This window comes from Erythrolamprus reginae, chromosome 9, assembly GCF_031021105.1.
Source record: "Erythrolamprus reginae isolate rEryReg1 chromosome 9, rEryReg1.hap1, whole genome shotgun sequence".
In the NCBI taxonomy this organism is placed as follows: Eukaryota; Metazoa; Chordata; class Lepidosauria; order Squamata; family Dipsadidae; genus Erythrolamprus; species Erythrolamprus reginae.
The window spans coordinates 12,852,707-12,869,364 of record NC_091958.1 but is presented as its reverse complement, the minus strand read 5'-3'; the positions used below and the strand labels follow the sequence as shown (position 1 = coordinate 12,869,364).

At 39.9% G+C, this 16,658-nt stretch overlaps 1 protein-coding gene and 1 non-coding gene across 2 annotated transcripts in view; both read right to left on the bottom strand.

Annotated features, from left to right (window-relative positions):
- Positions 1 to 5,545: 5,545 nt before the first annotated feature.
- On the bottom strand, positions 5,546 to 5,619 carry TRNAT-AGU (transfer RNA threonine (anticodon AGU)). The gene has a single exon. It is a non-coding gene; the product is annotated as a tRNA-Thr (tRNA).
- Positions 5,620 to 9,707: 4,088 nt separating this feature from the next.
- Positions 9,708 to 16,658, bottom strand: part of WDR88 (WD repeat domain 88) — a 20,745-nt gene continuing 13,794 nt past the window's right edge. Inside the window, 5 exon segments of the mRNA XM_070761629.1 lie at positions 9,708 to 9,831; positions 9,833 to 9,952; positions 10,632 to 10,724; positions 12,875 to 12,943; positions 16,528 to 16,610. Coding sequence (XP_070617730.1) covers positions 9,778 to 9,831; positions 9,833 to 9,952; positions 10,632 to 10,724; positions 12,875 to 12,943; positions 16,528 to 16,610 — 419 coding nt within the window. The 3' untranslated portion in view covers positions 9,708 to 9,777.

Below are 16,658 nucleotides of genomic sequence, written 5' to 3'. Positions count from 1 at the left end.
CCTTGTTTAGCTGATGGCAATGCTATCATCCCCGAAACCATTGTGAAGAGCAAACCATGTATTTTTAGTGGAACATGTTCTTTACCCTTAGTACAAAATGAACAGTAGCAAAGAAAACAAAGACAACAAAGGGAGTTTGAACAGCAAAACAGAAGAAAACAAATATTCTTTCCCTCTTTCATTAGAGCCGTATTTCAGTTTGTCTATTTATTCTAATTCAATCCAGTTAGAAACATAGAAACATGGAAGATTGATGGCAGAAAAAGACCTCATGGTCCATCTAGTCTGCCCTTATACTATTTCCTGTATTTTATCTTAGGATGGATATATGTTTATCCCAGGCATGTTTAAATTCAGTTACTGTGGATTTACCAACCACGTCTGCTGGACGTTTATGCCTCATTTATTATTATTTTTTAATAGGATTCCTGTGTTAACTTTAAGCCTTTTCCACAACTATCTATCTATCTATCTATCTATCTATCTATCTATCTATCTATCTATTTGTTAGATTTGTATGTCGCCCCTCTCCGTAGACTCGGGGCGGCTCACAACAACAATAAAACAATGTATAACAAATCTAACAATTTAAAATCACTAAAAAACCCTTATTAAAAAGCAAAGAACATACACACAAACATAACTATGCATAAACTGTATAGGCCTGGGGGAGGTGTCTCAATTCCCCCAAGCATGATGGCAGAGGTGGGTTTTAAGAAGTTTACGAAAGGCAAGGAGGGTGGGGGCAATTCTAATCACCAGGAGGAGCTGGTTCCAGAGGGTCGGGGCCACCACAGAGAAGGCTCTCCCCTGGGTCCCGCCAGACAGCATTGTTTAGGCGACAGGACCCGGAGAAGGCCAACTCTGTAGGACCTAACCGGTCGCTGGTATTTTTTTTCTTTTGATATTCCAGATGACAGCTGAACCAACGGTAGCATCAATTTAATATCCCACATCAATCTTAAGACTCTTGTGAAAGGCGAGGAGGGTGGGGGTAATGCAAATCTCTGGCGGGGGGTTGATTCTAGCAGGCTGGGGCCCCCACAGAGAAGGCTCTTCCCCTAGGCCCCGCCAAGCGACATTATCTAGTTGATGAGACCTGGAGAAGGCTGACTCCGTGGGACCTCACCGGTTGCTGTGTGTGAATGATGAGGCAGCAGCCATCTCGATCACCGGAACATAGAAACTTTAATAAAACCACTTAGCTTTCGTTAGCGTGCTGCTAACTTCGTCAGAGTATTAAAATGCCATGGGAGACAATCACCTTTATAAAGCATTATTCAGTCTGCTCATTGCCCGCGTCATAGGGCCACACCCTTCCCTCCCCTCTGCGGCAAGCCTAATTGTGTGAAGTTAGCAGCACGCTAACGAAAGCTAAGGTCTCATTTTCAGGGGATGTCTTATTAATTTTCAGTGAAGAAGAATTCACATTTATTGCTGAACAAAAAAATTTGAACATTTATTATATACTATACAGTAGTTGTCATCACAAACCAGCATAACCAGACAAACTGTGAATCCTATCAAGAATTTCTTACTACTACCGTACCATTATTTCCATGTACAACAATTATACTTTCATCAAATATATGTTATATATGTTCTGTTCGGGAATGCTACGAAACGAAACGTCTTGCTTTCGGGAGATGCCTTATATTAGGCAATTCTACGAAACCTCTCCTATGTCGTATGTTAAATATGCGCTGAGGTAAATGTAAATAGTTGAATGGTTGGTGCGTTCTGATTGGCTAAGAGTTTGACAGTAGGATTTTAGCGGGAAACATAAAGTATAAAAGGAGCGCACTGGCATTGTTTATTCCAGTCGCGTTCTTACTTGAAGTCACTTACAAAAAGAGCTTTCCTGTCCTTTACAAATAAAAAGAGCTTAAAAGAACCGACTGTCTCAGTATTTTTCATCTTACTTTTGCAATCAGCGAATTCTGTCGCACCGCCAGGAGTCATCATAAGGCTGGCTGGGATCTCATTTCGGTGCCAAGATTCAATCCCATAGGAGTTAAAACGGAAGACGTAAGGCCTCTGGAGCGGATCTTGAGTGATGATCTGCCATCAAGTCCTTGCCAACTCTTAAGCAACCGCCTAGATGGATTTCTTCAATGACGATCTGTCCCTAATATGGTCCTTCTGCTCTTCTGATGAGGCTCCCATCGCCACGGTAACTGAGTCTATTCATCTTGCTGCTGGCTGTCTTCCTCTTCCGTATCTCAAGGATGCTTTTTCAAAATGAAGCTGGACCATTAATAAGACAACTATGACCTGGATGATGAAGGATCTCCATAGTCCTCTTCTTTACCTTTCCACCTTTCTCAGCCTTCTCTAGGGCATTAGAATAGAATAGAATAGAATAGAATAGAATAGAATAGAATTTTTATTGGCCAAGTGTGATTGGACACACAAGGAATTTGTCTTGGTGCATATGCTCTCAACGTACATAAAATAAAATATACATTTGTCAAGAATCATGTGATACAACACTTAATAATTGTCATAGGGGTCAAATAAGCAATGAAGAAGCAATATTAATAAAAACCTTAGGATATAAGCAACAAGTTACAGTCATACAGTCAACATGGGAAGAAATGGGTGAAAGGAATGATGAGAAAAACTAGTAGAATAGAAGTGCAGATTTAGTAGAAAGTCTGACAGTTTTGAGGGAATTATTTGTTTAGTAGAGTGATGGCGTTCGGGAAAAAACTGTTCTTGTGTCTAGTTGTCTTGGTGTGCAGTGCTCTGTAGCGATGTTTTGAGGGTAGGAGTTGAAACAATTTGTGTCCAGGATGCGAGGGGTCAGTAAATATTTTACCCGCCCTCTTTTTGACTCGTGCAGTATACAGGTCCTCAATGGAAGGCAGATTGGCAGCAATTGTTTTTTCTGCAATTAAGTTTTCACTTAACTTTTTTTTTTGTCAAGTACGTATTGGTAGTATACAAAGATATAATAACGTTTATAGATATGATATTAGTAAAAGAGAAACATTAGGTCAGGGGGAAGTAGGCACGCTGGTGCACTTATGCACGTCCCTTACTGACCTCTTAGGAATATCTATATAGTCTGGAGGACAGAAAGGAAAGGGGGGACATGATTGAAACATTTACATATGTTAAAGGGTTAAAGGGTTAACATTTAAATATGTTAAAGTGTTAAATAAGATTCAGGAGAGAAGTGTTGTTAATAGGAAAGTGAACACAAAAACAAGGGGGCACAATCTGAGGTTAGTTGGGGAAAAGATTAGAAGTAACGTGAGAAAATATTATTTTACTGAAAGAGTAATAGATGCTTGGAACAAACTTCCAGCAGACATGGTTGGTAAATCCACAGTAACTGAATTTAAACATGCCTGGGATAACCATATAATCCATCCTAAGATAAAATACAGGAAATGGTATAAGGGCAAACTAGATGGACCATGAGGTCTTTTTCTGCCATCAATCGTCTATGTTTCTATGGAGAGTCTAAGGGTAAAGTTTTGGAGGTTAGGTGACGATACTACAGAGTCAGGTAGTGAGTTCCATGCATCAACTACTCGGTTACTAAAGTCGTATTTCCCGCAGTTGAGTTTGGAGCAGTTTACTTTAAGTTTGTATCTGTTGTGTGCCCGTGTGTTGTTGTGGTTGAAGCTGAAGTAGTCGTTGACAGGAAGGACGTTGTAGCAGTTGATTTTATGGGCTATGCTTAGGTCGTGTTTAAGGCGACGTAGTTCTAAGCTTTCTAAGCCTAGGATTGTAAGTCTAGTTGCGTAGGGAGTGATGGAGTGGAGGGCTCTTCTCGTAAAGTATCTCTGGACACTTTCTAATATATTTGTGTCCGAAATGCAGTGTGGGTTCCAGACAGATGACCTCCTATTCAAGGATTGGTCTGTAAAGGGTGTGCATAAGTGCACCAGTGTGTCTTCCGACCCCTGTCCTAATGTTTCTCTTTTAACTGCACAGGAAGGAGGCAGTTTTTTGGATTTGTTTTCCCACCAGCCAAACCCATAGAACCGGCTGCTGTAAATTCCTCCCCGAAAAACAGATAGAAAAATCCTTTGGACAGCAGAGGCAGAGAGGGATGGGCTAAGCAGGTAGAAAAAGACAGGAAGGAGAAAAAGAAGCAGATTTGTTCTGAAATATTTTCATAATGGGAGTGGGGCACCTTATGGCGTGCATCTTGCTTCTTCGGGAACAGTTCGGCATGTTCGCTTCGGGAATTTTTCGGCATTAAAAACGCTGCCTTTGTAATGGGATGTTTTTCTGTGAATTGGCTCTGTTCCACCCAAACGTTCCTTTTTAAAAAAAAAAAAATCCTGCATGTCATTTGATTTGAAAAGAGTAAGAAAATTTCATCATGTTTCAGCAGGTCAAATACTGAAAGCATTGGTAGTAATTTCCGAATATTCTCTTGGGTTTTGAATGCAACTCATAGACTTTTGCTGCTTCTTTGGAGAAGAAAGCTGCAACACATTTTCCCCTAATTCTAACCCTTCCTTCTTTCCTTTTTCTTTCCTTCCTTCCTTCCTTCCTTCCTCTTCCCTCCCTCTTCTTTCTTTCTCTTTCTCCTTCCTTTCTTCCTCTCTTCCTCCCTCCCTCTACATTTCTCCCCTCTCTATTCTCCTTCTTTCTTTCTTTCTTTCTTTCTTTCTTTCTTTCTCTCTCTCTTTCTTTCTTTCTTTCTTTCCTTCTTTCTTTCTTCCTCATTCCTCCCCATTTCTTCCCTCCCTCTCTCTTCGTTCCTTCCTTCTTTCTCTCTCTCTCTCTCTTTCTTCCTTACGCTCTTCCTCCCTACCTCTACATTTCTTCCCTCCCTATTCTCCCTCTTTCTTTTTCTTTTACTCTTTATCTTTATCTTCTCTTTCTTTCTCTCTTTTCCCTTTTTCTTTTTCTCTTTCTTTTTCCCTTCCTTCCTCCCTTTTTTCTCTCTTCTCTTCTTCCTCATTCCCTGCCCATTTCTTCTCTCCCTTCCTCCCTTCCTCCCCTTCTTCTTTTCTTTTTCTTTCTTTCTTTCCTTTGTTCCTTCCTTCCTTCCTCCCTTTCTTTCTTTCTTTCTTTTTACTTTCTTTCTTTCTTTCTTTTCTTTCCTTCCTTCCCTTCCTTCCTTCTTTTCTTTCTCTTTCTTTCCTTCTTTTTTCTTTCTTTCTTTCTCCCTTCCTCTCTTCCTCCCACCCTCCTTCCAAATTCTCCCTAGCCATTTTTTCTTTCCCTCTTCTTTTTTTTCTTTCTCTCTCTCTTTTTCTCTCCCTCCCTTATCCTCTCCCTCCCTATTTCTTTCCTCCCCTCCCTGCTTCCCAATTTGCATATATTTCTGGGGGTTTCTAGTCTTCTTAAAAGTTGTGCAGAAAGGGAACTTAAGAAAAATGGTCTCTATCCGGCCCTTTAAAACCTGTAGGGGACAGAAACCGGGGGGAATAAAACATGGAACGGCCTTTATTTTTATTTTCTTTTAAAAAAGCGACCCCTTTCCTGCAGGTCCCCGCAAACGAAGGAAGACAATAAAAAAGGCACAATAAAATATATTTATATTTCTAACGCAAAACGGAAGTCTCCGCTCCAGAGGCACCGCTGGGATTCGAACCCAGGATCTCCTGTTTACTAGACAGGCGCTTTAACCAACTAAGCCACGGCGCCGGCTGCTGAGCACAGGCGCAGATCAGGCTTCATGTGTCTGAGCGGGGAAAGCGCGTCGCTGGAGGGAAACGCGGAACAAAAGGGGCTGGAAAGAGGAGGAGCAAGCAGAGTTGGGGGCGGGTTTTTTTTGCCTTTTTCAGGCGTTTAGTTACCCGTGACTGCAAAATGCTCCTGGGAGGGGGACAAATATTAGGCCCTTCGAAATATCCAGGAGCGAATAAGAGATCTCAGCTCCAGGGAGCCACCTGGATATTTTACTTTGAATTTAAAATATTTTTTTTAAAAAAACAAAACCCTGCATTCCTCTACTTTCTTTCAGCATAAGAGGCTGGGAGTGGAGGTGTCACTTATAATAATAATAATAATAATAATAATAATAATAATAATAATAATAATAATAACGATAACAACAACTAATATATGATATTGTGATACAAAATGCAGCATATCAATCTCATTTGCTGTGTATTGTTTTTTGTGAATAAAATAATAATAACAAGAACAAAAACAATAATAGTTGTTATTATTATTATAACAACAACATCAACTAATAGAATATTGTGATACAAAATGCAGCATATCAATCTCATTTGCTGTGTATTGTTGTTTTTTGTGAATAAAATAATAATAACAAGAACTACAACAATAATAGTTGTTATTATTATTATTATTATAACAACAACATCAACTAATAGAATATTGTGATACAAAATGCAGCATATCAATCTCATTTGCTGTGTATTGCTGTTTTTTGTGAATAAAATAATAAATTAATAATAATAATAATAATAAACAACTAATATTGTGATAATGTGATACAAAATGCAGCATATCAATCTCATTTGCTGATATTGCTTTTTTTGTGAATAAAATAATAATAATAACAACAACTAATACATGATATTGTGATACAAAGTGCAGCATATCAATCTCATTTGCTGTGTATTGCTGTTTTTGTGAAGAAAATAATGATAATGATAATAATAATATTTTTTTAAAAACTAATATTATGATATTGTGATACAAAATGCAGCATATCAATCTCATTTTGTACTACTCTTTTTTGTGAATATTATAATAATAATAATAATAATAATAATAATAATAATCATCATCATCATCATCATCATCTCACATGGGGCGCATATGCGCATCCCAAAAATTGCTACCGGAGCGCACCTGACCATTCTGGTAGCAGACCATCTCTGGACTGAGCATACATGTGTTAAATTGCGGGTTTCTTAAATGCTGCACAGCCTGGTCCTCCACTTACATCAGCCCCTTTGGTTACTGTCCAAAGTTACGACGGCATTAAGAAAAGTGACTGATGTCCGCTTTTTCACAGTTGTGACCACCTCGGCATCCCCGAGGTCAGTGATCAAAATTCAGCCACTTGGCCACTGACTCATATTTATGACGGTTCTATGATCCCAAGATCATGTTTGCGACCTTGCAACGCACATGCGCAGGAGCAAAAAATCAGCAAAAATTGTCAATGGAGAAGCCAGATTCCCCTAACAACTGAACCACTAACTTATCCACTGCAGTGATTCGCTTAAGGTCCTACAGAGTTGGTCTCCTCAGGGTTTTATCAGCCTAGGGGAAGAGCCTTCTCTGTGGTGGGCCCGGCCCTCTGGAATCAGCTCCCCCGAGAGATTCGCACTGCCCCCACCCTCTTCGCCTTCCGAAAGAGTTTAAAGACTCATGTTTGTCGCCAGGCCTGGAATCATTAGATCTTTCCCCTGACCAATGAGTGTTTTTTTTTAGTCTGTATAGAGTGAGTCCTACTGAATGCTTTAAATTATTTTAGGGGTTTTTTAAAATTATATTAATTGGATTAGATGTATTATTATGTTTTTATATGCAGTGTTCCCTTGTCTTTCGCGGGGGATGCATTCCAAGACCACCTGCAAAAGTCGAATTTCCGCGAAGTAGAGATGCGGAAGTAAATACACTATTTTTGTCTATGAACAGTATTACAAGCCTTCCCTTAACACTTTAAACCCCTAAATTACAATTTCCCATTCCCTTAGCAACCATTTAGATTATTACTCACCATGTTTATTTATCAAAGTTTGTTAAAAAAATATATTTATTAAAGGCGGATGAAAGTTTGGCAATGACGTATGACATCATCCGGCGGGAAAAACCATGGTATAGAAAAAAAACCACGAAGTATTTTTTAATTAATATTTTTTGAAAAACCGTGGTATAGACTTTTGGCGAATGTCGGACCCGCGAAAGTCAAGGGAACACTGGATGTTGTGAGCCGCCCAGAATCTTCAGAGAGGGGCGGCATACAAATCCAATTAATAAATAAATAGAAATAAGAACAGAGGCAAGAAAAGTTGTAAAACTGGGCCCAACGCGCTTAACAAATGTCTCGCTTAACAATAGATATCTTGGGCTGCCTGGAATTACGTGGTGCAAATTGGGAAACTATAAAAATCTGTTTAATGCATGCATAAATAAATGCACGGGGTGTTATGTTGTCAGATAAAATTCCGTTCAACAGCTAGCTTTCGCCTTCAAGTCTAATCCTATTCTTGGGGGAAATCGAGAATAAGGAAAAACAATACTGCCTGTAGTGAAAAGTAATGTTTAATTAAATCTGGGCCGACTTTTTCCCTAAATCTATGAATTATTCAGTTCAATAATAATTACCAGGAAAATGAACTCCAGGAAGAATACATCACGGCTTTATAATATTATGAAAAGGAAAGCCCAGAATGACATATAATGCATTTAAAATGCTTTTATTAAAGCACCGTTACATTTATTGAAGTGTTCGCATCACAGGGTTCTGTGACGTGCATTTTTTTCCCTAATAAAAAGTGACATTTTATTACAGTGCCGTATAATTTATCTTGGGGGAAGAAACATAGGGTAGGATTAGGAGCAATTTCATTTACACAACATAGCACTTTAAGCTCTTACATTAGTTCAAGGTTTATCCCATTATGCAGGTATCTTTAAAAGGCCCGGGCTGAATCTACACTCATTTTCCCCCCCTGCTGTGAACTAAATGTATTCAAATTCTATAAAGCAATTTATTATTTTGAATGAGATCGAATCCGTGCTGGTGCGCAAATGTGCTATAATTCATAAGGGGTTTTCCCCTTATTACATCTGCATTTTTGTATTTTGTATTTGGCTCATACATCTGTCACCTGTATTTATGATATCTGAAAATCCCCTATCAATAACCCACTGGAATCGGCCATAATCAATTAATGATGATGATGATATTGATAATAATAATAATAATAATTATTATTATTATTATTATTATTATTAGAAGAAGAAGAAGAAGAAGAAGAAGAAGAACAACAACAACAGTATTAATCCCAGTCCCAGTAGTCCCAGTAGTAATCGGCACATTGAGTGCTGTGTCGAAAGACCTCAGCCAGCATTTGAAAACAATAAACATAGACAAAATCATGATCTGTCAATTGCAAAAGGCCACCATACTTGTATCTGCGTGCATCATATGAAAATACATCATACAGTCTGTTGTGGTTAGCTCTGGCCCAGCTCCTGTCCCAAGGAATGTGCAGGTGGATGTGGGGGAGACATCCACATGCTGCAGGCCTGTTTTGCTCCCAATGGAATCTGCCGACGAAGCCTCCTCTGACCAAGGAAGCATGAGTGACAGGGAAGAGGGGAGTTTGTAAACATGCCTGGGGTAAACATATATCCATCCTAAGATAAAATACAGGAAATGGTATAAGGGCAGACTAGATGGACCAGGAGGTCTTTTTCTGCTATCAATCTTCTATGTTTCTATCAATGTTTCTATGTTTCTATGACCCTTGCAGCCAGGGTGATTGTCTTTTGAGATCTTCTGACAAGCAAAGTCAATGGAGAGACATTCAATTCATAATCATGTTACTAGCATAGCAACTTCGGCAAGCCAATTAATAACTGAGGATAACATTCATTTAACAACTGAAATTTTGAGCTCGGCTGTGGTCTTATGTTGAGAACCACCTGTATCTGCCAATTATATGGACGAATTGAATTCTTTCAGTGATTCTGTCTTTGCCGCTTCTTAATCTGACCACAGAAATGGAGCAGAAGGTAAATTCGATGTGGAAATTTTTATTTAACATTACAGGAAAACTACGGGAAAGGGGCTGGCGGGAAAGACGGCGATATTCACACATGTTTTAAAATCAGCTCACTGCTGAATCCTTTAGAGATCCGAAGGCAAAACGGGGGGCAGCGGTAAAACAACTTCGCTGGGAGATGCGAGTCGACAAAACACACACCGGGTTTCGATTCCGTCTTCTTTGTTCCGGAAGATCAGAAAAGATTTTTGACATGCTTCACACTGGATGTTGGTGGTAAAAGAAATTCAACTGTAATCGGCATGTCACACTCAATCTACTGACCGCTCCCCCCCATGCCCAAAATTGCCCAATATCTGACTATCCATATGCAGTTACGTTGCAACACATGATTACTCAATATCTATTCTATTCTATTCTATTTATTCTATTCTACTCTACTCTATTCTTCTTCTCCTCCTCTTCTATTATCTTCTCTTCTCCGCTCTTCTCCTCTCCATTCCTCTATTCTACTCTACTCTTCCTTCTCCTATTCTATTCTACTCTACTCTATTCTACTACTACTCTTTTCTCTTCTCTTCTCTCCTCTATTCTACTCCTCCTTCTTCTCCTATTCTATTCTATTCTATTCTACTCTACTCTACTCTATTCTCCTCCTGTTCTCTTCTCCTCTCTTCTCTTCTTTTCTCCTCTCCTCTCCTCTATTCTACTCTCCTCCTCCTCCTATTCTATTCTATTCTATTCTACTCTATTCTATTCTACTACTACTCTTTTCTCTTCTCTTCTCCTCTCCTCTCCTCTCCTCTATTCTACTCCTTCTCCTATTCTCTTCTCCTCTATTCTACTCTACTCCTCCTTCTCCTTCTCCTATTCTATTCTATCCTATTCCATTCCATTCCATTCCATCCCATCAAATCTGTCACTTCTATTAATTATACTGACCTGGGAGATTTTGGAGCCTTTGGTTTTCACAGCTTGAATCACCATGGGGATTTCGTTGGCATTTTTAATATCCCATAATCTCACTGTCTTGTCCTGTAATATTAGGAGAATTTTGTATCAATGTGCGGAATTGCAGGTCTTCCAGACAATGCTTGGGCTTTGAGTTGACTACACGTTTTTTCCCCATGGTTTCCTTGGTTGCAAGAATCCTTTAGTAACCTAAAGAAATTAATTGACTAAGGCCCATGCCAAGCTTTCTGTATTATCTCAATATACAGTTGTCCTTCCAAAGAACAGACAATAAAGTAGTCCTCAACATACTACTGTATAACAATGGGGACCAGAATTTCTGTGGCTAAGCAAGGTGGTTATTATATGACTTGCCCCTGATTTTTATGACCTTCTTTTACAATGGTTGGTAAGCGAATCACTGTAATTGTTAAGTGAATCAGGTGATGCTTAAGCAAATTTGTTTTCCCCCATTACAAATGGACCTTGAAGGTCTTCTAGTCCAGTGTTTCCCAACCTTGGCAACTTGAAGGTATCTGGACTTCAACTCCCAGAATTCCCCAGCCAGCATTTGCTGGCTGGGGAATTCTGGGAGTTGAACTCCAAATATCTTCAAGTTGCGAAGGTTGGGAAACAGTGTTCTAGTCCAACCTCTGTTCAGGCAAGAGTCCTTATACTTTTTCAAATAAAAGATTGTCCAGTCTCTACTGAAAAACTTCCACTGTCAGAGCATTCACAACTTCTGGAGGCAGGCAGTTCCACTGATTAATTGTTTCCCCCTGCCAGGAAATTCCTCCTTAGTTCTAGGTTGCTTCTCTGCTCGTTTAGTTTCCATCCATTGTTTTCTGTCCCGCCATCATGTGCTTTGCAGAATACCTTGACTCACTTAACCAATGTCTGCCCTAACAGAAACGTTGTTGGACTCAATTGTGGTGGTATGTCGAGGATTATCTGTAAAACGTTTTGAGCATTTTATAGCTTGAAGACCATTTTGGAACTCTGGTTCATCCCCATAAAGATAATGTCCTATAGCAGTGATGGCAAACCTTTTTTCCCCTTGGGTGAGGAAAGAGTGTCATATATGCGCGAGTGCCTACACCCATAATTCAATGCTTGAGGAGGGTGAAAACAGCTTCCAGCGCCTCCCGGAGGCCCTCTGAAAGCCGGAAATTGTTGTACATACTCCTGATCAGTTGGAGGATGATGAAGATATTGAGGACTCGGATTCAGATAGTGTTTATGAAGTAGTGGGGGGCCCGGGGTTACATGTAGTAGAACAGGTGGGAGGCCAGCCACAGGATGGGGCTATGAGTTCAGGATCTAGTAAGGTGGGAGACCAGCCACAGGATGGGGCTATGAGTTCAGGATCTAGTAAGGTGGGAGACCAGCCACAGGATGGGGCTATGAGTTCAGGATCTAGTAAGGGAGAATCAGACGCTCGCTGGGTTAATCCTAAATTCAGAAGGATTCAGAAACATAGAAAGCAAAGGTCTGGAAGAAGATATTAAGGAGAGGAATGGGTTAAATATTGTAGTGAGGTAATTGGCACGTCAGGGGGCTGGTGGAGAAGAAGGGTGGAGTTTCAGCGTTGCTGAAAAGAAATACGGAGGTGTTTTCGCCACACTAAAGTAAGCCAAAGTATTTTGTATTGTATTTAGTCAGTGCTGCTGTCTTTTTTAAAGCTATGTAGTTAGGAAATAAAACTTGTCTAAGTGAAGCAGGAAAAGGAATGTGAGAAATGCGGCTAAGGGAGAGATAACGGACCGAGTGATGTCTGGAATGTTTGAAGTACAGGAGAGCAGAGAAATAAACGGACTTGCTTTATTCATGAAATGATGCATTTAATGAGAGTTATTTGCAATTACTAAACTTCTATCAGAAACCAGAACAGAAATGGCCTGTTTCCCAACTTCTGGTGGGCCCAGTAGGCTCCTGTTTCGCCCTTCCCAGGCTCCAAAGGCTTCCCTGGAGCCGGGGAAGAGTAAAAACGGTCTCCCCCATCCTCCTGGAGGCTCTCTGGAAGCCAAAAACGCCCCCAAGGGCCTCTGTGCGAGCCAAAAGTCAGCTGGCCAGTACACACATGCATGTTGGAGCTGAGCTAGGGCAACGGCTCGCATGCCAGCAGATATGGCTCCGCGTGCCGCCTGTGGCACCCATGCCATGGGTTCGCCATCACTGTCCTATAGTGAGTGTTGAAACATTTCAGTGCGTCGTCTGAGAACTTTAGATAATACCTTTGAAGAGGATACAAGAAGCTTCTTGTCCTGGCTAATGGCCACATCTGTCACCCAATCGGTGTGACCCTGCCAAAAACATAATAAACATAAAGTGCATTCTTAGCCAGATTTCTAGCTATGCTTATAAGGCTACCAAGAAAATAAGTGTCGGAATGCCAATTTAATTTAGAGGAACAGGTTGAAGATTCACCTGGTAGGTTTTCATTCAGGAGTGAAATCCAGCAGGTCCTCACAGGTTCTTGAGAGTTAGTAGCGGAATTTTTGAGTAGTTCGGAGAACCGGCAAATCCCACCTCAGGCTGGCCCCAGAATGTGGGGGGAAATGGATATTTTGCAATATCCTTCCCCCCCAGGAGTGGGGAGAAAATGGAGATTTTGCAGTCTCCTTCCCCCAGGAGTGAGAAGAGAATAGAGATTTTGCAGTCTCCTTCCCCCAGGAGTGGGAGGGAATGGAGATTTTGCAGTATCCTTCCCCCAGGAGTGGGAGGGAATGGAGATTTTGCAGTATTTTCACCGCAGGAGTGAGGTGAGAATGGAGATTTTGCAGTATCCTTCCCCCAGGAGTGGGAGGGAATGGAGATTTCGCAATCTCCTTCCCCCAGAAGTGGGAGAGAATGGAGATTTTGCAATATCTTCACTGCAGGTGGAGGGAAAGAAGGGAGATTTTGCAGTTTCCTTCACCCAGGTGTAGTAGTAGTAGTAGTAGTAGTAGTAGTAGTAGTAGTAGTTGTTGTTATTATTATTATTATTATTATTATTATTATTATTATATTTCTACATTTATTTATTTTCCACAGGTCTTCACACATTGTGATTTTTAACAGCCAAAAAAAAAAATGAACAGAGGGGTACAAAATCTTACACCCATTCCTAGTTTGCAGCCTTATACACAATACTGTATATAGATTATTCTATCATCTTTTACACCTTTCTAATGTTGTAGCAGCAGTGCACAAAGAACCCAGTGTCCCTCATCCAGTACCAGTACAACGAATTATAATCAGTTGAGAATTTCAGTCTGTTCCACTCTAGTTTATACAAACATTCTGTTTTCTTCGAGTTAACAGATTCCAGCCTCAAGAGTGTCACGGGCGATGGCTGAAATAATTACAACGGTTGATCATGAATCACCCGAAGAATGATGCTCCAGTTGCCTGGCAACCACAATTCAATTGCTATTTGGCGTTCACAAATGACTGAGCTGCTGCTGGTGCTTAGGAACGTGCCAAAGGTGGGACAGACGGTAGCTTGTGAAGCAGGCTGCTTCCAGAAACAACTACGAATGCTGGGCAAAGAGGTGAGGGAGAAACACACCGTTCAAGCTACATGGTCATTGGGACATTCAAATGATCTATATTGAGGAGGGATCAATCGGTGTTATTGGTTTTTTTTAACTACATAAAAACAGAGTACAGTTGGCCTTCTCCGGGTCCCAAACAACGTCGTTTGGCGGGCCCCAGGGGAAGAGCCTTCTCTGTGGCGGCCCCGGCCCTTTGGAATCAACTCCCCCCAGAGATTAGAACGGCCTCCACCCTCCTTGTCTTTTGCAAATTACTCAAGACCCACCTTTGTCACCAGGCATGGGGGAGTTAGGATATTCCTTCCCCTAGGCCATTACAAGTTATGCATGGTATGTTTGTGTGTATGTTTGATTTTTATAATAAGGGTTTTTAGTTGTTTTATTAAATTGGATTGTTACATGTTGTTTTTTATCATTGTTGTTAGCCGCCCCGAGTCTGCGGAGAGGGGCGGCATACAAATCCAATAAATAATAATAATAATAATAATAATAATAATAATAATAATAATAATAATAATAATAATAATCCCTCACTATTTTGCGCTTCATCTTTCGCGGATTTTCTACTTCAAGGGTTTTCAAAGGGGGCTTCAATCCCTTAAATCTATTAAAAATTTTAAATCCATTAAAAATCATAAAATTCTTCTACAGTACTACTGGACTCTGTTAAAAGAAACTGGCAGGATATCACATGTAGTTCCAGCTGAGAAACATTATAGAATGACTGTTTAATGCAAATGGTGGGTTTTAAAAGTCCAAATACTGGTTATATACATAAAAAAATATATTTCGCGGAAATTCGTTTTTCGCGGGTGGTCTTGGAATGCATCCCCCGGGAAAAGCAAGGGATCACTGTAATAGAATTGGAAGGGATGGAGTTGGAAGGGATCTTGGAAGTCTTCTAGTCCAACCTACAAGGAGAGAAACAACCTAGAGAATTTCCTCATAGTGAGAACAATTAATCAGTAGAACAACTTGCCTCCAGAAGTTGTGAATGCTCCAACACTGGACGCTTTTAAGAAGAGATTGGATAACCATTTGTCTGAAAGGGCATAGTGTTTCCTGCAGGGGGTTGGACTAGAAGACCTCCAAGGTCCCTTCCAATTAAACTCTTCTCCTCTCCTCTCCTCTCCTCTCTTCTCTTTTCTTTTCTTTTCTTTTCTACTCCTACTCCTATTCATATTACAACTACAATTCCAATTCCAATCCATTTCTATATTCTATTCTATTCTATTCTTAATGACAACAGAGTTGGAAGGGACCTTGGAGGTCATCTAGTCCAACCCCAACCACCCCCATCCCCCCATACACACTCAAGCAGAAGTTCCTACACCATTTCAGACAAATGGCAGTCCAATCTCCCTTGGAAAACCTCAAGGGTTGCAGCTCACACAACCTTTGAAAGGAAGCTGTTCCATTGGTTGATCGCTCTCACCGCCAGAAAGTTCCTCCTTATTTTCAGGATTTTATTTTTTTATTGGATTTGTATGCCGCCCCTCTCCGAGGTTGAATCTCTCCTTCTTTAGTTTCCATCCATTATTCCTTGTCTGACTTTCTGGTGCCTTGGAAAATATCCAGACCCCTCCCTTATGTGGCAGCCCCTCAAATATTGGAACACCGCTCCAATAATTTAAAAAGATCCTGGATTGCGCTGAAATGGATAAAATGACTGTTGAATTAAAAGGAAAAGAAGATTCGGAGTACTGTACTATAAAACTTGGAATTTATTACATGAGTGGCTTGATAAAAGGAAACAAAGTGATGTATGAAAATTGAACAAATATTTCTTTTCTTTTCTTTTTTTTAACATTGCTGAAATAGTTTTATTATTAAAACAAACATTCAAATATATCCTAGCATTTTGTGTAACAAACAGCTAGGTTTGAGAATACCCATGTATTACAGCACCAAGTAATACGAATATGACTAAATGAACAGTGATATTCATATTGTCTTCTGAACAAATAATTTCAAAATAAAATCTATTTCTGAAAAAAAAAAATCTAAAATTTATTTTACAGTTACATACAGTGCTACATATATAGGCATGTATTAGGAACTTAATCCCTTTACAGTTTAGCTTAATTTTATCTACTTAGATATAAATTACTGGTTAAGCAACTGCCCTAATACTAATAATACTTTTATACCTAATATCTGCCTTCACTTAAAAAAGTAATTAATTTAGTCCTGTTAGGGTTTTTGTTTCATTAACTCTTCCTCCATGAATTATACAGCTGTATCTTTTTCAACAAGGCCACTGCAGATTCTTTGCAGATATTCTTTGAATGAATATTTCTAAACAATAAAGACAAAAATAAGATAACTTATAAAAAGAGCTGTTTCAGTACCTTTAAGGATATTTTTTGATATGCTTCTTCTATGTCCCAGACACCGATGGTTTTGTCATAACCTCCAGTTACCACGCACGAGGCTGAAATAGAACGCAATTATACTACATTGTGTTGGCCCTCTATTGTTA